Source organism: Corvus hawaiiensis, chromosome 5 (genome assembly GCF_020740725.1).
Source record: "Corvus hawaiiensis isolate bCorHaw1 chromosome 5, bCorHaw1.pri.cur, whole genome shotgun sequence".
Classification (NCBI taxonomy): domain Eukaryota; kingdom Metazoa; phylum Chordata; class Aves; order Passeriformes; family Corvidae; genus Corvus; species Corvus hawaiiensis.
The window spans coordinates 1,014,924-1,042,431 of NC_063217.1; the positions used below are offsets into that span (position 1 = coordinate 1,014,924).

The 27,508-nt window shown below is 57.1% G+C and overlaps 1 protein-coding gene across 2 annotated transcripts in view; it reads right to left on the reverse strand.

The window, feature by feature from the left end:
* Window positions 1-17,349: 17,349 nt before the first annotated feature.
* The window catches only part of ADAM33 (ADAM metallopeptidase domain 33), a 29,463-nt gene continuing 19,304 nt past the window's right edge, over window positions 17,350-27,508 (reverse strand). The window contains exons 14-24 of one of the 2 annotated variants that reach the window (XM_048304782.1): window positions 26,994-27,189; window positions 26,391-26,499; window positions 25,680-25,884; window positions 24,632-24,709; window positions 23,403-23,511; window positions 22,931-23,081; window positions 20,912-21,002; window positions 19,654-19,902; window positions 19,213-19,376; window positions 18,903-18,920; window positions 17,350-18,471 (exon numbers count right to left, since the gene is read on the reverse strand). In XM_048304782.1, coding sequence (XP_048160739.1) covers window positions 18,420-18,471; window positions 18,903-18,920; window positions 19,213-19,376; window positions 19,654-19,902; window positions 20,912-21,002; window positions 22,931-23,081; window positions 23,403-23,511; window positions 24,632-24,709; window positions 25,680-25,884; window positions 26,391-26,499; window positions 26,994-27,189 — 1,422 coding nt within the window. In that variant the 3' untranslated portion in view covers window positions 17,350-18,419. Of the gene's footprint in view, window positions 18,472-18,902; window positions 18,921-19,212; window positions 19,377-19,653; window positions 19,903-20,911; window positions 21,006-22,930; window positions 23,082-23,402; window positions 23,512-24,631; window positions 24,710-25,679; window positions 25,885-26,390; window positions 26,500-26,993; window positions 27,190-27,508 lie in introns of both variants that reach the window. The other variant, XM_048304781.1, reaches the window with a different exon arrangement.

Genomic DNA, 27,508 nt, shown 5'->3' on the forward strand with positions numbered 1-27,508 from the left:
CCTCACTGCCCACCCTTGGACATCCCCAGGGGTCATCCAAGGGTCCCATACCCACTGCAGATTTTGGAATCATAGAAGTGGTTCGGCTGGAAAAGCCCTCTGAGATCACAGAGTCCAACCATCCCCAGCACTGCCCAGGCCACCACTGCCCCATGTCCCCAGGTGCCACATCCACAGGGCTCTGAAATCCCTGCAGGGATGGGGACTCCACCCCTGCCCTGGGCAGCTGTGCCAGGCCTGGACAGCCCTTCTGGCAAAGCAGTTTTTCCCAGTATCCAATGTAAACCTTCCCTGGTGCAACTTGAGGTCATTTCCTCATGGAGAGGGCAGCCAGGTCCCTGATCCTGGAGTGTTTGGCAAGCCTGGAGCCAGTGGGAAAGTTCAAATCCTTTCTGTGCTCCTCCCAGTCTTTGAGCAAAATGAACAACTCAGCTCTCTCCAGCTCACACCTCCTGGCTGTATTCAGCCAGCCAAACCCCACCAGCAGTGCTTGGCAGAGCCGGGTGAAATCCCGTCCTGGCTGCAGAGAACGGCGCAGGGGCAGAGGCCTTAGCCAGGGATCCATCCAGCTTCTCTGAAGGTGTCACTGCCGCGGTGTCAGGAGGAAACAACTCTGTGCTGGTGGTTCTTCTCCAAGAGCAGCTCCAAAGGCCTCATCCTGGAGATAAACATGCGAAGGGAAGGGCTGGGGGTGAGAGGAAGGGAGGAAAAACAGAGGCTGGAGCATGAACGGATCAGGGAACAGGCAGGAAGGGAATGCCAGAGGTGGAGCCCTCTGAGCTTGGACACAGAGCTTGGACACAGCCCAAGGGGCAGCTGGGATTTACAGGGGGAAGTCAGCAAATGACAGAGGGTTTTTAGCAGGCCTGGGCACAGAAATGACCTAAGGAGCCTAAATCCATTCTCAGAGCAGATCTGGACACCTGCACTGGTTTTTCCTTCATATTTTCAAGCCCTTTTTTCCTGGCTGTCAGCAGTGCAGGCACAGGCCTTGCAACAACCTTTAGCTCCTGCAGAGCTGAAGGAAAATAAACCAAACAAATCAAAGAGTGCCCCTGAAACCCATTGGGCTGGGACACAACTGAGTGAAATATTTATGATAGAGCTCCTCCATCAAAAGGGCAAGAGGGAAACAGGAGCTGAAGCAAGGGGTGAGGAGCAGAGGCAGGATCTGTCAGTCTGGTGGAGCCAAATAGAATTTCAGATCCAAACATGCTGGTGTTTGAAAGGAAACCTCTTGTGTGATTTTGTTTACTTGGGAGAGCTCTCCTATTTCACCTTTTCTTATTTGTGTTGTTGGAATTACTGAAGTATCCAGGACAACTCTTGCAAATGAAATATGAGTCTTATGCCTTTCCCTTTCTCCCTCAGAGAAACCTTTTCACCAATTAAAAAGGAGGGGAATTCAACTCAAGCCTGACTGAAGGCACATCTTATTTGTCTGTAAACCTTGGCAAAATTACAAAGCTTTCCATTTAAAGTTTAATCTTATTTTTTATCAGTATTATTCTGGGGGAACAGTGAAAACCCCACTTCTGCCTGTTAGCCCCTGGAACTGGGAACTGATTCCTCCTGCAGAGCCAGAGCATCCCGTGACAGCGAGAACCCTCCCACGCTGGGTATCAGAATATGAACCTCACGCCTGTGCCAGCTATTTATTGGTTACCATCCTTTGTTTTACCTCCTTAGCTGACTTCTTTCCTGCTCCTCTCTCGGAGGTGCCATTCACTTCTCAGCTAAACATTTCATTCAGGAGCAATGAATTCTTTTCTGGGATAAATGGCTGTCACTGTCTCCTCTCAGCAGCAATTAAAGCTCTCAGCATCACAGGTGACGAGCAGTTCGTGCCTCTCGTCACGGGTAACAAGTTCTTCTGGGAGGGAGCTGAGTGATATTCCACTGCCAGGAGCCACTGCCAGCTCCTGGATCCTCCCGGGGAGAGGCCCTGGGATCCCCCAGCCCGCTGTTCCTGGGATGCTCAGAGCCATCGGGGATTCACCCTCGGGGCGCTCCTTCCCTGGCCCCAGCATCCTTCACTCAGCCCCGAGGCCAGAAAAGCTCTGGGCTGTCTCTTTAAAGGTCCTCTGACCTTCCCGCTCCATCCCAGTGGCCTCCCACCCCGGCCACCTCCTGCATCCCCACCCAGCACAGCCCATCTACCCTGTCCAGGCCGTCCCATCCCCGTGGCTCTGTGTGGGACAGGTCCAGACCCAGGGATGGATGTGGTCCAACGCACAGACACAAATCTCCCTCTCTCTCTCTCTGACAGATAAAGGTTGGTTTGATTGCCCACCCTGAGCCCGGCCTCCTCATCACAGCTCACCCCGCTGTTTTCCTACCAGTCCTCAAAACCTGTCCCAGGGGTTGCCAAAAGGAAAATTGAACTCCAGCAATTCCCAGTGCAGTGAAAGGCAAAGCTGGCTGCAGCTCGCAGCTGCCGACAGCCCTGGGTCAGCCCCGCTGTTGCCGCTGTCAGTGCGGCCACGAAGCCTGGGAACGAAGTGACCACGTTCCCTTCAGGATCATCCCTCCGTCCAGCACCAGACCCCCCCAGCCGGCACAAACCCCTCCGCTCCCGGCTCTGCCTGTGGGGGAACATCCCCCGGGGCCGGGGGCGGCCAGACCCCGCTCCTCGTTCCCATTCCCGGTCAGTTCCGCATCCCGGAGAAGCGGAGGCACGTGCGGGCCCTGGCAGGGATTCCTTCCAAAGCAATCAGAACACAATAAAACTCGCCCCAGCATCCGAGCGGCCGAAGCCGGGAGATGTTGACATTATTTGCATCTTTATTGTTCTCGAGCAGCAGAGCAATGATGTGGCTGTGTTTTGACTAAACAGACACACGGAGATGTTTTGTTGCTTCCGTGAGCGCAGGGAGATTAAGCCCAATTACACCTTCGCTCCTCTCCCCGCTCACGCCTCCCATCCCACCTTCGCTGGAATTCCAGAGCCACCCTTGGAGTTATTGAATGTGGGCATTAAGGGAGAGCCAGCGTCACCGGCGTGGAGCAGGGGGGATGCCAGCACCGCGGAGGATTAGAAGGGTTTTGTGTGGATGGCTGGAGCTGATGGAAGCTCACCCGCCCCCATTCCCTGGACCACGTCCCCATAGAGACCCCATGGAGCGGCAGCACAGCCGCACCTGCACCTCCCCAGGGAGGCCACGGCAAACCAGGGTGGGGCCAGACACCCCAAGGGGAGCATCCAGCACCAAATCCCGGCTTTCCAGTCCTGGAGGAACAAAGCACTCCCTCCAAACCAGCCATGAGCTTTACAGCTCACATCCCGTTCTTCCTTCCCTCCTCCTTTGCCATGCCTGTCCTCACACAACCCGGACTCTGCGATTCCCGTGCCAGGGACACAATTACAGTGCCCCTTGGACTGTCTGGAGTCTGGGCTGGCATCGGCAAAGGGCCAGAGGAGGAGGGGGAGGAGGAGGAAGGGTCAGGAAGGGAGGGAGGAGAAGAGAGGAGCGAGCGAAGCTTTGTGCACTAAAGTGGGCAACAGCTGCTGCAAAATACGGATGGAAAGGAGCCAGCACAAGGGATGGAATTTGCTCCCTGGCCTTCCCACCTGGAAGAAAGAAGGAACCATTGGTTGAGGGTCTGGAAAAGAAAATTAAAGTCCAGGTGGTGAGGCTGGGTGAGGGCAGCCTGCATCAACCTGGCAAAGGTGGCACCCGGGCCTCCTCAGCTTCCTGAGGAAAACAAACATCCTTTGCCCTTCTCAGATCCTGTGCTGGGGGTGCTGGGTGGAGACGTTGGGATCCACACGCAGCCTGGAGCTGGGATGTGGCAGAGGGGGACGGATGCACTCGGGATCTGGGGCTCAGGGATCTTTACTGCCCTGTGTGGAAATTTGTGTTGTGTCCATCACCTTTCTCACCCCTCCAGGCTGGGCATTTGTGCCCAACAGGTGGTGATTCCTCAGGTGACCCCATCCTCTCCTGCACACAGGAAACACTAGGGGTGGACTCCCCATCCCTGGAAATGCTCCAGGCTGGATTGGACGGGGCTTGGAGCACCCCAGGACAGTGGAAGGTGTCCCTGCCTGTGGCAGGGGGTGGCACTGGGGGGGGCTTTCAGGTCCCTTCCAATCCACTCTTTGATTCCATGATTCCCTGGATGATGATGGCTCCTCATCCCACCTGTGCAGGGGCTGAGCTCTCCTGGGGCAGAGGACCCCCCTCACCAACCTGCTCCTCCATCCCTCTGCTGATTCCTGCCCCAGAGAGCCTTTCCCTGTTCCCCTGCAGCCCCCAGCCCCGGTGGAAGGAGATTTCCTGCAGTATAAACAGCATTTCCCCGCGCACACACCAGGAACCTCTTGCTCTGAGGAGGGCAGAGCAGATCCCACTCCTTTCCAGCCTTCCAGGTGCTTTCTTTAGGCTCCTGTCCCCCCACTCGGAAAAGGGGCTTTGCTAAACCTTTAATGCATGGAACAGCTGCTGCTTTATCTGCACCTCATCTGCTCACAGAGATCATCCCTTGGGATCACATCCCTTGGGATCACATCCCTTGGAGTGTACAAGGACAACCAGGGATCAGGCCCAGCCAGCCGCGTTTGGGAAAGGCACTGAGGGGCTGAAGCATGTCCAGGGAAGGGAACGGAGCTGGGGAGGGGCTGGAGAATTCCTGAGGGAGCTGGAAAGGGGCTGAGCCTGGAGCAAAGGAGGCTCAGGGGGGACCTTGTGGCTCTGCACAAGTCCCTGACAGGAGGGGGCAGCCGGGGGGGTCGGGCTCTGCTGGCAGGGAACAGGGACAGGAGGAGAGGGAACGGCCTCAGGCTGGGCCAGGGCAGGCTCAGGGTGGATATTGGGAATATTCCTTCACTGCCCAGGGCAGGGGTGGATTCCCCATCCCCGGAGGGATTTCAAAGCCCTCTGGATGTGGCACCTGGGGACACGGGGCAGTGCTGGGGGAACATTCGACTCGATGGGCTCAGAGGGATTTTCCAACCCAACCAATTCTGTTTCTCTTTACTCTTCTCCTTCCACAATGTGCCCTACGAGCTTCTCTTCATGCCTCTCTCGGTGTCCTCCAGAGGTTCCCAACCTACATATTCCCAGGGACTTTCTATGGTTTTCTGGGGATCTGATTTTTAAAGGCCAGGTTTTCCTAAATCCATCCCATGGTCCAGCTGCACCCACTTGTCACAGGTTCACCTTTCCCTCTTCCCTCGGGTACCAGCTTGGCCTTGGTGTGCCACCATGGCACACCAGGGAGGTAGGAAATAAAAGGAAATCCAGGCATATTCCCCATTATTCATCCTCAATTTGACCCTGAGTTGCATCCCACCATTTTTCAAACATCCTGCAAAAACAGAAGGAAATCAATTTTCTGGGGGTGAGACCTGGATTTCACTGCTGTGTCCACTCTTTGCTCCACCCTGACAGGAGAGGCCAAGGAGCTTTCAGGGCTCTTTGTAGCTCCTCCCCAGCCACATCCTGCCAGGGTTACTTCTCTTTTCACTCCCCACCCGGAGGAACTGAGCTGTCACCAATTAACACCCTTCTCTCACACTTCCCCTGACTGCAGGAAAAGCAGGAACAGACACCCTGCGTTTGCTTTTCCCGTGCAAACACAGAAACTCTCCCAGCTCAGCCACGTCCACAGCTGAGCAAATGGATCTGTTTTCCACAAAGGCAGCAGAAAGACTGGAAGTGCAACCAGAAGGTCCCTCACTTAGCAGGGAGGCCCAGAGGAAGGACCAGCTTCAGTTCCACATCAAATCAGCTTCTTAATCATAAAAAATAACAGCAGGGTGACATTTGTAGGATGCTTTGAGTGTTCCGAGGGTCTCCATTCATGGAGGAAAATATGGGGAGGAGCCAGCACCAGCCAAGGAGCTGCAGAGGGGCCTGGAAGTGCAGAGGGAACTGCTGGCTCCAGCCAGGCTGGGATGGTAGCAAAGGGATCCTCCCATAGAAGAGGGGACAACAACAGCCTGGAGGAGGGAAGGGTTCGGAGAGGGGATGGGGATGAGGAACCCAATGGATGAGAAATCCAACGGCTTTTGGGGAGGGAGCAAACAGAGATGTGGCAGGGTGCTGGCCTGGGCTCAGGATGAACATCTCAGGGTTAATGGGACCTGGAGAACTCCCAGGGCTTTAACCCCACCCGCCTGGGCAACGGCCACGTCTGTGCCCACAGACACATCTGCACCTCTCAGGATCATAAAGGCATGGAATATCCTGAGCTGGAAGGGGCCCATAGGGATCATCAGTCCAGGACACCCCTGTGCCCCAGTGACAGCTCAGTAGGACCAGAGGGATCTGGATGCAGTGGGAAAATCTCCTTTTATCCTGACCAAAGCTGAGGGCTCTGTGAAGGATTCTCTTCTCACTGGCTTTCAATGTGATGTCCCCCAGAATCCACAGGCTCCCTGGGAAAAGGATCCTGGAAGGCTGAGCTCTGGCTGAGTTCCGCTCTGAGCACCTCCTCCAGGGCCCTGGCCCCGCTCAGGTGTGGAAACCTGGCCCAGGTATCGTGGGCAGGGTCAGGAAATCCTTCCCTGCTACAGCAGGGCTCACGGGGCAGCGTTTCTGCCCCTCTGCGTGGCAGCAGGGATGGGGATCCTGGGGCAGGGGAGGTGGTGAGGAAAGCTCTGTGATTAAGTGTTTGAACTGAAGGAAGATCTCCCTTGGGGCCTATCCCAGAGCTGTACTTTTCCATTTTTCACTGGGAAATTGTTGGAACAAAATAAACCCATTTTGTTTATGTGGGAACTTCTTCCCATTTAAAATAAATACTTTTGTGTTTGAAGCTGAAGTGAAACAAGGGAAATATTGTTTCAAACAGAGACATCAAATGGGTTTTTTTTGAGGGGGGTAAAGGTAAATTGAAGCTTTTCTTTTTCAAAATTATCTGGTTTGGTTATTTCAACCCAAACAAGGGACTGAGATTGATATAAAACCACAGCATGTTGCAGGTGACCTCAAAGTGGATCTGCCAGAGTAAAAAGTTCCAAGTGAAAATGTTTTCCTGGCTCCACAACAATTGATTCCTGAGCAGAATTGGGATTTAAAGGCTGGGCCACAGAGTTTAATCCACTCCCCCCACACCCAGTGAAATCCTTTTGGAACACGACGGCGGAGGAGGAGAAGGGGGGGCAGAGAAATCTGCAGGGGAAATAAAGGAGCAGGTACAGAAGGCTCTGGTATCCACTTAACTTGAAAATGAGAAAGAAAGCAGGGTGAGAACAGGACAATTAGAGCCTGAGCATCACAGGCCTTTCCAAAAGTGAGAGACAGCAGGGGGAATTAATGGACATAAATGCAACCCAGTAATTAATTGATAAATGGCATTAGAGAGTTTTCTAAAGAAGGAGAGGCCAACGTGACTTATCTTCCCCGAGGCAGGAGACAATTCCTCCCTCCTTTCACCTTGCAGATAAGGACAGAGAAGGGGGAATCTTTTCGTTTGGAGGCTTAGGAGGAATCTGGAAGGTGAAGACAAAGCAAAAGCAAAAGGCCCCGCCTGCAGCATGGGTGCTGCGAGTGAGGAGCAGCTGCAGCTGGGGAAAGCAGCTGGAACCACCCCATGGAGAAACTCCTCCTGCACGGATGGGGCAAAGGGGGGAGAAAAATGGGAGTAAAGTGACTCCTGCAGCAGAGGCAGCGGGATTACAGCTTGTAGGGACAGAGGGATCAGGGGCTGGGCTTTGCCTTCCCCCGGGCACTGGGGCATCTCTGCCCCGGGGCCACTCCCGTGTGGAATTTCCCGGGCGGGTCCCCCCCTGGACGAGCCAAAACCCAGCTCTGGGCTCTCCGTCTGCTCCCCTCCAGGCAGCTGCCAGGTGTGCCCCTGTCCAGCCCCGGAGCTCCCCTGGCGGGGCCGGCATGTCCTGGGACATCCCTGGGACATCCCTGAGACAACCGTGGGACATCCCTGGGACATCCCTGAGACAACCGTGGGACATCCGTGGGACGTCCCTGAGACATCCCTGAGACAATCCTGGGACATCCCTGGAACATCCCTGGGACATCCCTGAGACAACCGTGGGACATCCCTGGGACATCCCTGAGACAACCGTGGGACGTCCCTGAGACATCCCTGAGACAACCGTGGGACATCCCTGGAACATTCCTGAGACATCCCTGGGACATCCGTGGGACATCCGTGGGATATTCATGGGACATCCCTGGGACATCCCTGAGACATCCCTGAGACATCCCTGGAATATCCCTGGGACATCCCTGAGACATCCCTGGAACATCCATGGGACATCCCTGAGACATCCCTGGGACATCCCTGGAATATCCCTGGGACATCCCTGGAACATCCATGGGACATCCCTGAGACATCCCTGAGATATCCCTGGGACATCCCTGGAACATCCCTGGAACATCCCTGGGACATCCCACGAGTGGCTCCGGCCCCAGAGGTGCCCAACGGTGCAGAAATTATTTTCTCAAGGCTGAATAAGCCCAGTAACTGCGACACTTCCCTCCTGCCCTGGCAGCCACTTGCCGTTCCCAGCCACGCTGGCTCCCTGAGGCAGGATCCCCTGGCTGATGGGAACACAGAAATTCCCGTGTCTCAGCGTCACTGCTCCTGTCACAGCCAGTGCAGACCCAGGGCTCAGTTCAGTGACCTGAACCAGGAGTTTGTGTCATCCCAGAGGCCCAGATGGGTGCAGGACTCCTCCCCCAGCCCGGGGTGCTCCAAGCCCTGCCCAGCCTGGCCTTGGACAGGGATGGGGAAGCCAAAGCTGCCCTGTGCCAGGGCTTCACCTCCCTCACAGGGAAGAATTTCTTCCCAATTTCCAGCCCAAATCTTCCTTTTTTGCCTGAGGCCATTCCCCCTTGATTTTCACTCCCTGCTCTTGTCAAAGGTCCCTCTCCAGCTCTCTTGTAACCCCCTCTAGGTCCTGGAAGGTGCTGTAAGGTGTTCCCAAAGCCTCCTCTTCTCCAGGCTGAAGAAGAGACCCCTGACTCCTCCATTCCCAATCCCACTGGACAGCAGGCAGAGCAGGCAGCCCAGCAGCTCTTCATTCCTGTCAGGAGCAGAGGTGCAATTTCCAGCCAGCACTCGGAGCCAATTCAGAGGGAATGTGCACAGCACAGCTCATCCCTGGAAGAGGTCACCCCTCATCAAGGGAGAGCTGAAATCATCCACAGGACACTTGTGGCTCTGCTGTCCCTGCCACGGCTCCTGAACTCTGTCCAAAGCACAGACCTGTCATTTAGATTCCATTAAAACAAAAGCTCCCGTCCGTGCCCGGGGAGGGAAGGAGGGAAGAGAGGAGGAGGAGGGAGTTGGTGTCCTTGAGGCTGTGCAAGCTCACAGATCACGGAGTGACAGGAGGAAAAACAAGGCAGAGCCGCCCCCAAACCCATCCCATGGTGTGCAATCATCGCAGCTGTGCTCTGCTCCAGGGATCCAGCCCTGCTCCCAGCCCCACCTGGCTCTGCCCGGGCACTGGGGGTCGAGGAGACAGAGCAGAGCCCACCTCACAGCAGCTCTGGCACTAAATCTGCTCGGGCCTCCTCCAGCAGCCCAGGGCCTAAAGGGGCTCCAGGAGAGCTGCAGAGGGACTGGGGCCAAGGCCTGGAGGGCCAGGAGGCAGGGAATGGCTTCCCACTGGGAAAGGGGAGCTTGGGCTGGGATGTTGGGAAGGAATTGCTGGCTGGGAGGGTGGGGAGAGGCTGGGCTGGAATTGCCAGAGCAGCTGGGGCTGCCCCTGGATCCCTGGCAGTGCCCAAGGCCAGGCTGGACACTGGGGCTTGGATCCACCTGGGATGGTGGGAGATGTCCCTGCCCATGGATGGGCTCTGAGGTCCCTTCCCACCCATCCCATTCCCTGATTCCATGAAAGGGGCAGGAACGCCTGGATGTTCAGGATTGCCCAGGCCCAGCTCTGCAGGTCCTGCAGCAGATCCCGGCCTCCTGCTGGAAGCACACCAGAGCTCCATTCATCCACGCTCCAGGGCCTGTTCCTGACCCAGACAACAACGTGGGCTCTGAAGTTCAGGGGGGGAAGTTCTCCAGCCAATTGTCTGTTTTTCACTCAGCCCGGTGCCCGCCGCTCGGTGCCAGGCATCTCGAGGGTGTCATCGCAGACTCGCTTTATCGCCAGCCGCCAGGGCTGGGGGCTGGTTCCGAGCTGCGCCGCGGGACGATCGCGGGCAGAGCTGACTTGATTAATGCTGTGTTTTGAAACCTTCCTGCATCTTGTTTAAATTGATTTTCTTTTGCTTCTGCTCAAAAAGAGGAAGGGGAAAAGAGCACACAACAAAATAAAACCCAAAAGGAACTCCAGCCAAGGGAACATCAAAGGAACGGAGCGGTTTTCACCGCTGCCGTAAAAACGGAAACCACACAAAGACCAAACTGCACGAGTGATGATAATAAAGTGCCCGGGAACAGAGCCCTGCAGAGGGCTTGACTCAGGCCTGAGATGTTTGCAACACAAAAGCCTCACACGTGCTAAACCCTCCCGGGAAAGGCTCTGCTGAGGAGCCTGTGCCGTGAAAAGCCCTGCCAGGAATGATTTGGAGCTCAAAGAACGACTAAGCTTTGTCTTACAGCCACGGCTTTTCTTCCTGCAAAGGGCAGCCAGGGGCACAAAACCCGACAGAATGGAGCAGAAGGAAAAACAGTGGAAAAAACCACCTGTATTTGTGTGATGAGGAGGAAATGAAGCTGCTCGTTCAGGGCTGGTTCTGGACTCGCTAAGCCAAGGCAGCAGAGGGGCCTTTGGTCAGGTGCAGTGGAGACCAGGTCCCTCCTGTCACATATCCCTGGGTGACGCCTGTACCCCTGTCCTGCGTGTGTGAGCTGATGGATTCACTCAGCTCTGGATTTACCCAGCCCTGACACATCCCCGGGCACCCTCCCACAGCGCCGGCCATGACGGACCCCCACGAGAGCAGGGCCCAGGCCCTGGGACCCTCACTGCCACTGTCACAGCTCCTGGCCTGCACTGTCACCCCTGGCCTGCCCCTCCCTGCTGCTCTCTGCCCCTCTTCCTGTCAGCACAGCCCAGACAGGTAAATTCACACCCTGCTGGACAATCAGCCTGGACATGGATCAAGTTCATAAATGGGGACAAACCTTCAGCAGGGCCCTTTGGTGCAGGACAAAGGGTGATGGGTTTGTACCAACATGGGGCCAATTTAGATTAGATCGGGGGAAGAAGTTTTTTATGATGAGTGTGGTAAAACACTGGCACATGTTCCCAGAGAGGCTGTGACTGCCCCTGGATCCCTGGCAGTGTCCAAGGCCAGGCTGGGCACTGGGGCTTGGAGCAGCCTGGGATATGGAAAATGGACTGGGTGGCCTTTAAAGGTCCCTTCCAACCCAAACCCTCCTGTGATTCTGTGCTAAGGGCCCTCACATTTTTCTTGTTCCTCATGTGCACCCTGACCATGGGGATAACTGTCTGTCCACGATGGACGTGCGTGTGGCACCAGGAACTCCCCATCTGGACACCGAGGCCCCTCTTGGAGCAGTGTTTGGCACCAGACTGTCCAAGCTGCCTTGGGGACTCTTTTCTCTGGTCCTGCCCCATTCTCTACCAGCCACAGCAGACTCAGGAGGGCTAAAAATGGACCCTCCTTAGAATGATGGGATCAGGGAATGGTTTGGGTTGGAAGGGACCTCAAAGCCATCCAGTGCCACCCCTGCCATGGCAGGGACACCTCCCACTGTCCCAGGCTGCTCCAAACCCCAGTGTCCAGCCTGGCCTTGGACACTGCCAGGGATCCAGGGGCAGCCCCAGCTGCTCTGGGCACCCTGTGCCAGGGCCTCATCTCCCTCTTAGTAAAAAATAATCCTGGTAAAGAAAAGCCCTGGGTTGAGGAGAGCCCAGAGGTGAAATCTGCTCCTCCTGAGCCCAGTCCCAGAGCTGTGTCCGTGCTTGGGAACTGAGCAGGGGCCTGAGCTCACCCTGCAGACTCTGAGACCCTCCTGACCCGTCTGGGATCAGCACAGAGCCCTGGGCGGGTCCTGCCTGGCTCAGCCATGGCCCACGGATCAGCCCAGCAGCCTCTGCTCTTTGGGAGGTGGGAGGAGGCAATAACCCGGCTGGAGAGGGCTCTGTGCCTCCCTGGGACCCCCAGAACATTCCCAGGCACGTTTTAATCTCCAAGCACACACAGGGCCCAAACCCTTGGCTCAGACAGGGATCCCACCAGTCCCAGGAGGCTGCTCTGGACCCAAACAGCTGCTTTAGCAAATTTAATGCAAACCCAGTAAAGACAAAATGGTTTCCTGATGACAAAAGCCCAGTGGAGGCGTGGACTGGGGGGGACAACCTCAGCTCTTCTGGACACTGCCAGCCCCATCCACAGAGTCACAGAATCCCCTGAGCTGGGAGGGACCCACAAGGATCATCCAGTCTAGCTCCTGGCCCTGCACAGACACCCCAACAACCCCCCAGTCCCTGGCTACTCATGACTGTCCCCTGCAAGCCCCTCAGAGTTTGGCAGCAGCAGCCGCGGGGGAGAGGGGCCCGGAAAGAACTCTGAGATGTTTCTGGGGGCAGTAATTTAGTTTGTCTCTGCTAATTAGGCCAGAACAGCTCCTCCTTCAATTACAAACCTCATCTGCTGACAGGAGCTGCACACCTGGTGTCCTGCAGTCCGGAGCCACAGTGTGGCATTTCCACCCGCACTTCTACATTCCCAAACTTCCCACATTTCTTCTTTGGAATGGCCTGGTTTGATTGTCCCTGGATGGGGCTCTGAGAAACCCGGTCCAACAGAAGGTGTCCCTGCCCATGGCTGGGGAATTGAGATGAGCCCTAAGGTGCCTTCCAGCCCAAACCATTCCATGATTCTGTGGTTCTGTGATCTCAGCTGAGCATCTGGATCCCCACCAGGTGCATCACACGTGCTCCTGGCTCTGCAGGGACCCTGTGCTTGCCGGGGACACCCCTGCCTTCACTCACCTGTGTTCTCCAAACCACAGTGGCCCACAGAAGCAGCTCCTTTCCATCAAGATGCCTCATCCTCATCCTCACGGAGCCCCAGCTCCAAATGTTGTCCAAAGTCACCCTGATTTCTTCATTTGTTTCCCTGCCAAGGCTCTGAGCCCCAAGGGAAGGCTGGGGAGGGGGAGCTGCCCCGGCTCTGCCGCTGCTGGCGCGGGAATGCTGCGTCCCCGAGCTCACCTTGGACTTCACAGCGCTGGGACTTGAAAGGCGCTCACGTCTTTAGGAATACTCAAGAATTAGGGAGATAAGACATCAGCTTTAGGCAACACTTCAGCGACAGCTCTCAACAGGACCTCAGTGTTTGACATGTGTTGTATAATATCATAAAGGGATTTTTCTCCTTCTCTCCGTCTACAGAGAGGAGTCGATGCAGAGAACTAAAATCCAGCTGTGCTTTATAATTTCACTTTTAATGGGCCCATTCCTGACTCCAAGGAGGGAGTGACCAGCCCTAGATGGCAGGGATGGCTGGAGAGAGCAATCCCCTTCTGCAGAAGACAAACACAGCAGAAAGAAAGAAAGAACAGGGCTGGGAGATGATAAATGGTCCAACTTCCCCGGTGCAGGAGCCTCTTCATTAACCGCTCCACTGCTTTTTTTCCCCTTTTTGCTTTGGTTTTTTTCCTTTGGCTCTGTGCACGTGTCTGGCTGCCTGCAGCTCCATGTGCCCAGGATGTGCTGCCTGCCTGAGGCTGGGTGCTCCTGTTCCAGGTGTCCGTCCCCTCATCTCTCCCACCCCAGGATGAAGCATGAAGTGAGAAAAATAAAAGGGAAGAGAAAATTGAAAAAAAAAAAAGAAAAAGAAAAAGAAAAGGATGAGAAAATAAAAGGAATTGTTCAAAAATAATTCAGGAGCATGCTCAGGCACAGGGTGGGATTGTTGATTGTTGAGGTGTCCTGTGCAGGGCAGGAGTTGGGCTGGATGATCCTGGTGGATCCTTTCCAACACAGGATATTCCATGAGATGGTTTTACAGTTTACATCAGCAATATCACCTTGTCCTGCCCCCCAGGGGACAGAGCCTGCCTGGGCCAGGACACCACAGCAAACTGGACAAACCTGGTGCAGCTCCCAGTTCAGGCTCCAGGGAGCCAAGGAGGAAACTTCTTGTCCCATGGGGGCTTTGCCAAAGTGCCCCAGGAAAGCCCCCAACTGCTGAGGCTCCCTGGGAGCCACTGGGACCCCCCCCCCCCCGCCCCCTCCCATCACCTGGCCCTGCTCCCATGTCCCATCCCTTAGAAAACCCTGGAGAGCCCAAGCCTGTCACAAGTCCCTGGTGTGGGCAGGACAGGGCACAGGTGGGACAGGAGGGCTGGAGACTCCATTTGACATCTGAGGGAACCAAGGCATGGAGACAGAGGCAACACCTTGCCCGAGGTCGAGGAGATCTTAACCAGCTTCACCAGGGTGTGGTGGGTGACAGAGCCCCCTGAATGGCCAAGGAGGTGCAGTCACAGAACAACAGAATGGGTTGGGTGCAAGGGACCAGCCACACCCCTGCCATGGCAGGGACACCTCCCACCATCCCAGGGTGCTCCAAGCCCCAGTGTCCAGCCTGGCCTTGGGCACTGCCAGGGATCCAGGGGCAGCCCCAGCTGCTCTGGCAATTCCAGCCCAGCCCCTCCCCACCCTCCCAGCCAGCAATTCCTTCCCAACATCCCAGCCCAAGCTCCCCTTTCCCAGTGGGAAGCCATTCCCTGCCTCCTGTCCCTCCAGGCCTTGGCCCCAGTCCCTCTGCAGCTCTCCTGGAGCCCCTTTAGGCCCTGCAAGGGGCTCGCAGCTCTCCCTGGCTCCTTCCCTTCTCCAGGGGAACATTCCCAGCTCTCCCAGCCTTTCACATATTCCACTTGATAAAAGGACAGGTCCGCTGGGACAAACGGGAAGCTCAACGAGTCATCAGAAACACTCAGCAGCTTTCACGCCCAGCTGATGATTTTAATGGATTTGTAAATGATGGGGCAGGGGAGAAAGATCCAGGAGAAAAGCTGCACTTGAGGACCCGGTCCCTGGAAATCCCAACAATTCAGAGAGGCTGAGCAGAGGATTCGTGGCCATCTGCTGCCATCTAGTGCCACCTGGACACCCAAACCGCCTCCCTGAGCCATGAACTCGAGCCCTGCCAGTCCCACGGACCGCGGGTCACGTCTTACATCTGTGGCTGCCCCAGGAGGGACACACCCACCCGCACAGCCCGGGACCACCCCGGGTTCCGCAAAGCCGGCAGAGACCGTCGGGCCTCACCCCGAATCACCAGGGTCTGTCCCCTGTCCGAGCAGGGATCCATCCAGCCTGGCGCTCAGGGACGGGGAGCTGGGCTGGGCTAAACGGGCCGCTCCCGTCCCTGCCGCTCCCGTCTCTCCCGCTCCCATCCCTGCCGCTCCCGTCCCCGCCGCTCCCGGCCCTACCGCTCCCGTCCCCGCCGCTCCCGTCCCCGCCGCTCCCGTCTCTCCCGCTCCCGTCCCCGCCGCTCCCGGCCCCGCCGCTCCCGTCTCTGCCGCTCCCGTCCCCGCCGCTCCCGTCCCCGCCGCTCCCATCCCTGCCGATCCCGTCCCTGCCGCTCCCGTCCCTGCCGCTCCCGTCTCTCCCGCTCCCGTCCCCGCTGCTCCCGTCCCCGCCGCTCCCGTCTCTCCCGCTCCCGTCTCTCCCGCTCCCGGCCCTGCCGCTCCCTCTGCCCGGGAAAAGGGATGGGAGGGCTCATCCCGCACCCAGAAGGGCCAGTCTGCCCCCAGGACAGCCCTGGGTGTGCAGGGACATCCCGGAAAGGGAGAGGGCCTTGGGAACGGTGCAGGGATCTCGAGCACTGATGGTGCTGCTGAGCAGAGCCCGGCTCAGCCCCGCTCTGCCGCAGCCCTGAGACACAAATGGGGTTCTGCCAGCTCCTCCCCAGCCTGAGGAGCTCAGCCTGAGCCCCCAGATGTGTGACCCGGTCCAGCACTGTGGAGGGGGAACTTCCCAGCCCTCCCTCCACACCAGGAGCCAGTGAAGGGAGTGTGAGGCCAGGATGGTGCCACTGATGGGCAAGAGCCCAGGGACACTGCCCCAGCTCAGTGGGATCAGTCAGTCCCTTGTCCCTCAGGGCTTGTGGCCACAGGACTGTCACCCCTCACTGTGTCATTAAGCTGAATGGTCTGATCCTTGAGAGAAGTTTTTTCCAACCACTTCATCACTGCAGGGACTTCTCCAAACCCTCTCCAGCTGTTTAACCCCCTGCTAACCGCTGCACTGGGCAGGAGAAGGGAGGACATCCACAGGGGGCAGGGTTCCCTCTCCAGCAGCTCCATAGGCTCTTCCTCAAGTCTGACCATGTCAGAAGTCCTTGGGAGATCCCTAAAAAAAATGCGGCTTTCGGAATGTTTAGGGATCAGCTCATTCATCCTGTCCTGGAGCTCAGCTTTGGGAATGTTTAGGGATCAGTTCATTCATCCTGTCCTGGAGCTCAGCTTTGGGAATGTTTAGGGATCAGTTCATTCATCCTGTCCTGGAGCTCAGCTTTGGGAATGTTTAGGGATCAGTTCATTCATCCTGTCCTGGAGCTCAGCTTTGGGAACATTTAGGGATCAGTTCATTCATCCTGTCCTGGAACCCAGCTTTGGGAATGTTTAGGGATCAGTTCATTCATCCTGTCCTGGAACCCAGCTTTGGGAATGTTTAGGGATCAGTTCATTCATCCTGTCCTGGAGCTCACCTGAGGATGATCTCAAGAGGTCCCTTCCAACCTCAGTGACACTGGGGTTTTCTGACTTGTTATCAGAGTAAGAGGGGATGCTGGATCCTTGATCCCAGCTGGATATCCACGAACCAAGAAAGATACAGAGGTACCAGGAATCCCAGAATCCCAGAATTGTTTAGCTTGGAAAAGCCCTTCAAGGTAACCGAGTCCAAGCTGTGCCCAATTCCCACCTTGTCACCAGCCCAGAGCTCTGAGTGCTGCCTCCAGGCCTTCCTTGGCCACCTCCAGGGGTGGGGAGTCCAAACCTCCCTGGCCAGCCCTTGCCAAGGCCTGACTGCCCTTTCCATGGAGAAATTCCTGCTGAAGATGCTTCAGGGAAGACCCAGGTGCAAGACCAACAACTTCAAAACAAAGCCCGAGTGTAAGGACAGCTTGGGTTAAGGTGGCCTCACCCACAACCTGCAATCACCTGTTCTGTCACACTGGGGACAGTGGAACACCAGAGCAGCTTCCTGAGGGTTGTTCCTGAACTTCCATCATGGCTGGACACATCCCAAAAGGATTTGTCCCAGGTCAGATGGGATCTATGCCAGTGTAGCTGACAGATCTCACACAGCTGGATCCCAGGTTTAAGAGACCCCTGGGACCTGTTTGCGCTGGTGTGGTCAGAGACCTGGAGATCCCCTAAAGGTTCTAAAGGTTCAGGGGACAGGGAGCAAGAAAAGAGCCAGAGGAGCCAGGGGACTTTACAAAGTCTTTGTTGTCATTTCAGACCCTGATCGAGCCGCAGGTCAAGTCACAGGAAAGTGGCACAAACTGTGCAGGTCAACAGCACCTTGGACGGAGGGTTGGGAAGCCCTTCCAAGAGTCCCTTTGTCAAACCTCACAACAGCCCTGTGAGGTAGGAAACGCCCCCGACACGGGGACTGAGGCACAGAGAAATGCAGCGGCTTGGCCAAGGCCACAGACAAGCCAATGACACGGGCAGGAGTTTTCCTGCTCTTGTGCTCGGCTTGTGGCTCCTTCCCCTTGGACAGCAGAGTGGGAGCAGCTCCCGGAGCCACTGCTGGGCTTGGCCCAGGAGCAGGGAACAGGCAACGTTGTGAGGGCTCCCGAGCCCCTCAAAAGCACCCTGGGAAGCAGCTGCCACCAGCACTTGGGGCATTCAAACATTCCCAGACAGTTTCTCCTTCCAGGTGACCCCAGGATCGTCACCGCTTTTCCTTGTGCAGTCGGACAGGAGGTCAGGAGGAGCCTGAGAACTTGGATCCTTCATGGAAATGTCCCAGCACCGCACAGCCCAGTCCAAACTGGGCACCACGTTTCTGTCATGGCAAACGTCTCCCTGAGACGATGCCCAGCATGGATGGAGCTGCAGTGGCAGTGGCTGGGGGCTCACCAGGCCTGGAGGAGAAGGAGGAGGTAGCTACAAGGACATCACACTGTCACCAGCATCTTCCATCGGTGGGGATGGTCACTTCCCCCGGGTCACCCCTTCCCAGCCCATGTGCAATGTCAAGAGGAACTAAAGCTGGGAGGGAAATTGGCCAGAAAGCAGTGCCAGGAGCTGTGGTGGGATTTCGGTCATGGAAACCCCACCGCAACCACCCCCTGGTTCAGCCATGGTTCCGATGTCCCCTCTGCACCCCCACCACTACAGTTTGTGTGCTGAATACAAATTCTGTCTTACAAAAATAGTCCTCTGGTATGAAAAGGGTTACTAAAACGAGAGGAACAGGAGAGCCCTGTGGCCACAGCAGTGCAAATCAGGAGAGCCAGCTCAGGAAGGGTGGGTCAGGTGTCCTGGGATTGTCACTTCTTTGAGGAGAAGGAGGTGGATTGGACTTTGATGGCTGGGACTGGCCTGGAGCAAGAGGAAAGAGAAAGGAGACAACTGGTTTGAGTGCAGACACCATACATCCATCAGCTCCACCACCACTGTCCCCAGCTCAGGAATTCCTCATGGATAAGGCCCCCAAGTCTGGCTGTCAGGAGCAGATCCCTTGAGGCTCCACTGCCCCACATCCAGAGGATTCAGCAGTGCAGAAGAGCTGGGAGCAGGAGTGACCTTGTAAAGGACTTGGACTTTATCTCCCAACTCCAAACTGGAAAACCCACATCCTCCATTCCCAGGGACATAGGTGCCCCAGCCCTTGCTGGGTGCCCAGAGGAACCATGTCCTGCTCATCCAGGAGCCCCTGGGAAGGTGGATTGATCCCCAGTCCCCCATTTCCCAGCCCAGTGCTTACCCAGAGGCCACCCCACCACGAGGGTCTCTAAATGTCCTCTACTCACCTTTGAGGTGGCATCGGTCTGCAGGGAGGAAAGATGAGAGAGCATCAGCATCCATCCCTTCACCCCTTCATCCCCCAGCAGAGCCCCAGCAGCTCCTTCCCAGCTCTGGGCTAGGAGGCCACGGGCACTCCCAAGGGTGGCACCTCCCTTATCCCAGCACCTTTCACCACCCAGCCTTGGCCAGACCTGTGGGGTCCTTCCAGGTGGAGCCATGGCTGCAGCCCTTTGGGATGTCCCACCCATGAGACCCCCAGTGCCTCCACCAGCTGGACCCCAGCAGTGGGGGACACCCAGCTCCTCCCCCACTCACTTTAGTGGCCTCGTGGGGTGGCTCGAGCCACTCATCCTCGACACCTTGAAGTTGGTAGGAGGGACCATGACCAGCAGGGTCTGTCCATGTGCAGGAGGCAGCTCCTTGGCCAGGAGGGGACTCCCCGGCAGCGGCCGGCGCGGGGCTTGGTGCTTGGGGACCACCTGGGATCACAAAGGGCACGGGAAGAGACAAAATCCTGAGAGGAGCATCCAGGGACCTCCTACAAACCTCCTCCCCCTGCAGAGCTGCTTCAAAGCACAGAACACCCAAAAAACCTTAAAACGTCCTCAGATCTAATGGGCTTCCTTCAATGCTAGAACAGGTTCAGCCCTCAGGGTGCTGTGACAGCTCCTCAACAGAGCCCAGCCCAAACCCAGCCAAAGCCCAGGGCAGCCCCATGAGTCTGGAAGGGGAGCAGAGCCAGGCAGCGACGCTCACCTGCGGGGTCCTCACGGGGCTGCAGGGAAGAGGTTTCTTCGGAGGTGGGAGCTTGGCCTGGGAGACGCCGGCTTTGGTGGGGACCAGGGGTGATTTGCTGACTGGGGGAGGGGGCCTGGCAGGTTTGGGGTCTCTGGGGCGGGGAGGGATGGAATGAGGAGTGGGGCGAAGAGGGTGGACGACGTTGATGGGCTGAGAGCCGGGCTGGGCAGCGCCGGATTTGGGGAGGAACGCGGTCCGTGGGCCGGGCTGCGAGGAGAAAAGCAGAACTGTGGGGAACATCCTTGGGTTCGGTTTTCCTGGGTGCTGAAGAACAGATGTCCCCTTGAGGCCTGGGGAGCTGCAGGAGGAGCACTGGAACCACTTTCTGGGACCACCATCCCACCCAAAAGCTGAGTATGTTCAGTGGTGAACCTGGCAGTGTTGATGGTTGGATTTGACGATCTTAGATAAGGACATTAGAGGGCATTTCCAACCTTCCTGACCCTGTGAGTCTGTGTTTGCTCCTCACTAACCCCATGAGAACACACAGGGATGAGACAGGTGCTGGAGATACAGAGCAGGGTCAGCTCTGTGAATCCACACCAGATTTCCAGCAGATGGGAGACATCACCAGCTCTGCCCTGCTCCCAGACACTGTGGCTGTGCTCAAACAACCTGAATTCTTCCTAAATTCAGCCCTGGTGCTCAAAAAGCACAGGTGAAGTTTAAAAAGTTAAAAATTCACTGATGTGTGGTACAGGACAAGTAAAAGAACTTCTGGAAAATGGGGGAGTAACCAAATGAAGGAATAACCAAACCTGCAGGTGCCAAGAGCAATGATCCGAGAGGGAAGAACAGGAGGACACCATAAATCAAACCACAAAGCCAAAGACCAACTTTGTTTGAATTTTGGGCTCATTAACATCAGAAAATACCCCGCCCCAAAAAAAAAGGCTGTGATCATCTCTCACTCCCATCAATCCCTTCTCCATATGGGAAATTTCCCAGTGGAGGTTCCTGGTGATCACCAGGGGAGACTGAGCTCCACAGACTCAGTTTTAGGAGGGGTGGGCACACCTGGCCATGGACTCAGTGCAGACACGAGGCAGGACCAGCACAGGCACCAGGGCTTGCCCGGCTCCAGGGCGTGGGTGTGATATCCACAGGCTTCACATCCCGGGAGGGAAAACAAGCCAGCAGCTGAGTTATCGCTGACTTTAGTGAGTTATCACTGACCTTAGAGAGTTATCACTGAGTCTAGTGAGCTATCACTGACCTTGGTGGGGTGGCTGGAGGCTGAAATGTTCCTCAGGGTGAAAGCAGCTTTGGGATGGGCGCTGCTCGACTTCCGACCGACGGATTTGTTCCTGCTGGGGATGAGGGACATGGCAAAATAAAGCAACAGGTGAGCACCAGCTGCCTCCAAAACGCTGCCCATCAGCTCCTGTCTCAGTTAACACCTCACTAACAGCCAGCCCTCACTGCTGGGGAGCAGGGAGGGTCAATCTGTGATGGGCAGTACAGATGGGCAGTCTGTGATGGGCAGTAGGGAGGGTCAGTCTGTGATGGGCAGTAGGGATGGGCAGTCTGTCATGGGCAGTAGGGAGGGTCAGTCTGTGACAGGCAGTAGGGATGGTCAGTCTGTGACGGGCAGTAGGGATGGTCAGTCTGTGACGGGCAGTAGGGAGGGTCAGTCTGTGACGGGCAGTAGGGAGGGTCAGTCTGTGATGGGGAGCAGGGATGGTCAGTCTGTGATGGGCAGTAGGGATGGTCAGTCTGTTATGGGCAGTAGAGAGGGTCAGTCTGTCATGGGCAGTAGGGAGGGTCAGTCTGTGACGGGCAGTAGGGAGGGTCAGTCTGTGACGGGCAGTAGGGATGGGCAGTCTGTGACGGGCAGTAGGGAGGGTCAGTCTGTGATGGGGAGCAGGGATGGTCAGTCTGTGATGGGCAGTAGGGAGGGTCAGTCTGTGACGGGCAGTAGGGATGGTCAGTCTGTGATGGGCAGTAGGGAGGGTCAGTCTGTCATGGGCAGTAGGGATGGTCAGTCTGTGACGGGCAGTAGGGATGGTCAGTCTGTGACGGGCAGTAGGGAGGGTCAGTCTGTCATGGGCAGTAGGGATGGGCAGTCTGTGATGGGGAGCAGGGAGGGGCAGTCTGTGATGGGGAGCAGGGAGGGGCAGTCTGTCATGGGCAGTAGGGAGGGGCAGTCTGTGATGGGGAGCAGGGAGGGGCAGTCTGTCATGGGCAGTAGGGAGGGTCACTCTGTGATGGGGAGCAGGGAGGGTCAGTCTGTGATGGGCAGTAGGGAGGGGCAGTCTGTCATGGGCAGCAGGGAGGGTCACTCTGTGATGGGAAGCAGGGAGGGGCAGTCTGTCATGGGCAGTAGGGAGGGGCAGTCTGTGATGGGCAGCAGGGAGGGTCACTCTGTGATGGGCAGTAGGGATGGTCAGTCTGTGATGGGCAGTAGGGAGGGTCAGTCTGTGACGGGCAGTAGGGATGGGCAGTCTGTGACGGGCAGTAGGGATGGGCAGTCTGTGACGGGCAGTAGGGAGGGTCAGTCTGTGACGGGCAGTAGGGAGGGTCAGTCTGTGACGGGCAGTAGGGATGGGCAGTCTGTGACGGGCAGTAGGGATGGGCAGTCTGTGACGGGCAGTAGGGAGGGTCAGTCTGTGACGGGCAGTAGGGAGGGGCAGTCTGTCATGGGCAGCAGGGAGGGTCACTCTGTGATGGGGAGCAGGGAGGGTCAGTCTGTGATGGGCAGTAGGGAGGGGCAGTCTGTGATGGGCAGTAGGGAGGGGCAGTCTGTCATGGGCAGTAGGGAGGGGCAGTCTGTGATGGGCAGTAGGGAGGGGCAGTCTGTCATGGGCAGCAGGGAGGGTCACTCTGTGATGGGGAGCAGGGAGGGGCAGTCTGTGATGGGCAGTAGAGAGGGGCAGTCTGTCATGGGCAGTAGGGAGGGGCAGTCTGTGATGGGCAGTAGGGAGGGGCAGTCTGTCATGGGCAGTAGGGAGGGTCAGTCTGTGACAGGCAGCCTGCAAGGAGTGAGAATTCTCCTTGATACCAGGTCACCTTCACCACCCCCTGGGATTGTCCTATCCAGAGGAGCATTCCCGTCCTGGGCTCAGGGAATTGCTGAGAGCCTCAGATTTCCCAGGACAAAGCTGTCCAGACTCCAGACCAGGTCTCCCACCAGGACAGGGTCCGTGCACCACCAGCTCCCCACAGCCCCCCCTGGAACAAGTCCCAGAGTCCCACTGGGTGCTCGGGAGAGAAGAGATTTGGGTGCCCCCCACACCTGCAGGCCTCCTGGCTCCTGTGCCTCATCTCCTTGACCCATCTGTTGAGCAGGGAGTTCTCCCGCCGGTACCAGTAGTAGATGCTCAGCATCAGGGCGGGCAGCAGGAACAGGAAGATGACGACGATGGCGATCAAGATGGATTCGTGGTCTGGCAGGGGAAGCACAGGCACGAGTGAGGGGCTGGGACAGCCACCAGCCTCTGGCCTCACTCAGTGGCAGCAGTGACCCCATGCACCCATTCCTGGTCACCTGAGCTGGAGACACCCCTGCTGGTCACACCTCCGGGAAGGGAGCAGGCCCTCAGTGGCCTCTGGTGGCAGTGAGTGGCCACCAACCAGCCAGAGCTGGGCACAGAGTGTGGGGCTGCCTGAACAGACCCCACCCAGCCCCTCTGTAAGCACCCAACCCTCCCCTGGCACCACTGGAGGCCAGGAGCACCTCAGGGCACTGGGGCCGAGCTGTGACTCACTGTGGCTCTGCACGGGGCCACTGTCCACGCTGCCACCCAGGCCCGGCTTCTCGCAGTACGGGGGGGCCCAGCCAGGGTCACAGTGACAGTTCTTGTTGCTGTTGCAGACCTGGGGACAGAGGAGAGGGTTGGCCACCACCAGGGGGGTGTGAAAAGGATGGTCTGTGGGGCAGGGATGAGAACAGATGGTGACAGAAGAAGCTTCGCCGCTGACAGTGTTCCCCTTGGACATCACAGAATCATGGAATGGTTTGGGTTGGAAGAGACCTTAAAGCTCATCTCATTTCCACCCCTGCCATGGCAGGGACACCTCCCACTGTCCCAGGCTGCTCCCAGCCCCAATGTCCAACCTGGCCTTGGACACTGCCAGGGATCCAGGGGCAGCCCCAGCTGCTCTGGGCACCCTGTGCCAGGGCCTGCCCACCCTCCCAGCCAGGAATTCCTTCCCAATATCCCGTCTACATCTCTTCTTTCAGTTTGAAGCCGTTCCCCCTTGTCCTGTCACTATCTGCCCATGTCAAAAGTCACTCTCCCTCTTTTTCACAAGCTCTTTTTAGTGCCAGAAGGTCTCCCCAGAACCTTCTCTTCTCCAGGCTGATCAACTCCAGCTCTGAGAGCCTTAACGGTGCTGGACAGAACAAAAGGGTGAATGTGAGTGTTTTACCTGCCACAAAAGGATGAATGTGAGTGTTTTACCTGCCACAAAAGGGTAAATCAGATGGTTTTGCCTGTCATGAAAGGGTAAATCAGATGGTTTTACCTGTCACATCCTTTCCATAACCCAGCAGGAATTCCCACAGCCATTTCTGTTGCCTCATCTGACAAAGCCCTGCACTCCTCTGTAACCTTTCTGCTTTGGAGAACAGTGTCTCCTCCCATTCCCTGAACCATTTCCCTGCTTTTCTGCAGTCCCAGTTGTCTTTCCAGCTCTTGTTTTGCTCTCAGGGGGACCAGGCACCTGCTCTGAGCTCCAAACACTCTCCAGCTCAAATCAGACCCTGATCCAAGTTTTGCAGATGGTCCTTACACCACAAACAATCTTCCTCTCACTTGGACACGGGTGAGCAAAGAGCCCAGCTCAGCCCCACCTGGAGCTGACGCATGGGACAGCTCTGAAAGGCAGAAATCTACTGGGTCACTGGGCTCATCCCTGTGGGAGACATTTGGTTTGGCTCAAAAACCTGCACCTCATCCCAGGAATCCTGAGCAGGTCCCGGGCAGCCACTCACCCCGTGGCCGTGGCAGCGGGACACGCACTTCTCCAGCTCAAACAGGGACGCGTTCTGGCACCGGCGGTCCTTGCACACCTGGCAGGGAGACGAGGCGCTGAGGTCAGAGGAGGACCCAGGAGGGGGGGCTGCTGGCACTGGTGGGGGTCTCTGAAGGATTTTTCCTTGGAAAATGCAGGGTGGTTAAATTGCATTGTTCCAGTCAATGGATTTCACTCCCATTTGCAGCACAGCCACGAAGCCTCTGCCATTCCCTATCCAGGATGGCTCAGCAGAGCCCAGCCACCACCACTCCCAGCCCTCCACACAGAGCCTTCCACACAACCCACCTGGCAGCTCCTGCAGAAACCATTTCCCATTTGGCCCCAAAACCCAGGCACTGGCCAAAGTAAACAATGCTGGATTTCAGAACCGGCCGTGTTTCCTCATGAAAATGTCACCATTTTGGCCTTCCCAATGAAAATGTCACTGCTAAAATGCCAAACAGGGAAGGCTGTGTCTCCACAGCCAACTCTCTCTGGAACACATCCCTGCTTCCGTGTCCTCCACCAGCCTCTGCCATCTCTCAGCTCTGCTGACCCTCTCTAAGGTCCTTGGAGATGCAGGGGCTGCAGAGGACACCAGTGCCCAGCTAGCACTGGATTTGTCACGTTGATTCCTGACAGAGCTTTCCTGTTTCCTCTGGGAAACAACCTCTCCACAGGAGGAATCCTCCTCCACCAAGTCCTGGGGCAGTTCCCGCTGGGATTGTTTCACTCTGAACTGATTTGGTGAAGAAGCTTGGAGGGCTGAGAGAACAATTTGGTGGCCTAAATGTGAGTGAGTATCTGGTGATGCCTACAAATGCCCCAGGTGAGAAGACTCTGGTGGCCTACAAACATCTGGTGACAGCAGTTGAGGTGTCACTGATGCAATGTCTGCAAGTGTGGAAGGAACCCCGTCCCAGGGCCCGGCTGTGACGTGGGAAGAGCCACGTGCACCCTGGAGCTGGGTCAGAGCCCAGAGACGGTGACCTGCAGGAGAGCCCACCCCAGGAAGGGGCACTCACCATCCCATCTCCACATTTGGTGCCCGTCAGGACCAGCCCGGGGTCGGACAGGTCCTCCTGGTCGTCCTTGGCGCTGTAGACGAAGGTGCCCCGGCACTTCACCTCCCGGCCCTTGAACCGGATTGTGGTGTCGATGGACACCGTGTTGGTCCCCTGCGGCTTCTTGGCGGAGCTCTGGCACTGGATCTTCCCACACATGGCATCCCTGGGGGGGCACAGCCGAGGGGAGCTGGGAAGTGGGGGCAGCAGCCCCTCACCCTCCCAGCCCCATCATCCCACTGAATTTATGGCCACGTTAGAGAGGCTCTGCAGGTTAAATCACGGACAGCACAGAGAAAGGGTGGAGGGAACAGCTGGGGGAGCGAGAGGCTCTGACATCCCAAAATAACTGGGAATACTGGAGAGCATGAACTCCCGAATCTCCCTCTGACACTGTGTTTCATTTTCCATCAGGCTGGGCTGGGAGGTGCTCGTGGTGGGACAACAGAATCACAGGGTCGTTTCGGCTGGAAAAGACCTGGAGATCACCAAGTCCAACCTCCCAGCAGCGATGGGGACAGAGCCCAGGAAGGACCTGGTGGCTTCCTCGGGTACCAAACAGGGCTGCCCCAAGGGCTGGTGCCTGGAGGCTGAGGTGGGACCCTCCCAGTCCCTTGGCAGGGGTGGCAGGGGCAGCGGGAGGGGGACACGGGGCACCCCCATGGGACCCACCTCTTGTCACACTTGACGTAGCGGCCCTGGCTGTCCTTGCCGCAGTTGCCGTAGGTGTTCCCGGCCATGTTCACGTCCTGGAAACAGGCGTCCGGCGCTGGCCATGCTCCTGCACACAGGGGAAAGGTCCTGGGGACAGCAGGCAGCAGGCAGAAATCCCAAAAGCAGGAGCAGCAGCTGGATGCTCATGGAGAAAACACTGAGGAAAAGTCTCCCAAGAGCTGCTGCTGTGGGTGCCGGGCCAAGGACAGGAGGGATGAAATTCCCTTTTCTCTGGAGTCTCGTGGAGGATTTTGGTCATGGAATGGTTTGGGTTGGAAGGGACCATAAAGATCATCAAGTTCCACCCCCTGCCATGGGCAGGGATACCTTCCACCATCCCAGGCTGCTCCAAGCCCCAATGTCCAACCTGGCCTGGGACACTGCCAGGGATCCAGGGGCAGCCACAGCTGCTCTGGGCACTCTGTGCCAGGGCTCCTTCATCCACCACCCCCAGCCCCACGGGCAGGGGCCACGGGGACCCTACAGGGACCCAGCAGTGAGACTCCAAAGGGCTCCTGCTCCGGAGGGGTGGGAAGCAGGCAGGGGGCTGGCGGGACTGACCTGGCCCCCAGAGCTGCACGCACTGCTGGTGGTGGGTCATGCACATGCCGTTGTTGCAGTAGGCCTCTCCGTAGGCGCACGAGGAGCCGTCCAGCAGGTACACGTTGGCTGGGCAGTACGGCGAAGCTCCGGTGCAGAATTCCGGGAGGTCGCAGGATCCCGCGGCTTCCCGGCACATCGTCCCCGCCACCTTCAGCTGCAGGGGGAGAGGAGAACACCGGCACTGAGCCAAGGGGATGAGGCGGGATTGATGGTGCACAGCTGGGGGCCATAAACATCTGTAAGGTCCCCTGTGAGCGTGTTGGGGGCTGTCAAGGTATAGGGACACATTCCTCAGCTGGACCCCAGCCATGAAGGGGTCAGGAATTCTCCTGGAGAGGGAAAAGGGCCTTGTGGAAGGTATCTTTTCAGCTTTATACCGGCTAGCGCTTGTATTTCAATGCCTTAGAAAGCCTCGAGCAGCCTTGAGAGGTAGCACGGGCAATCTAGCACTTTAGTAGCTCTAAAATCGGTAC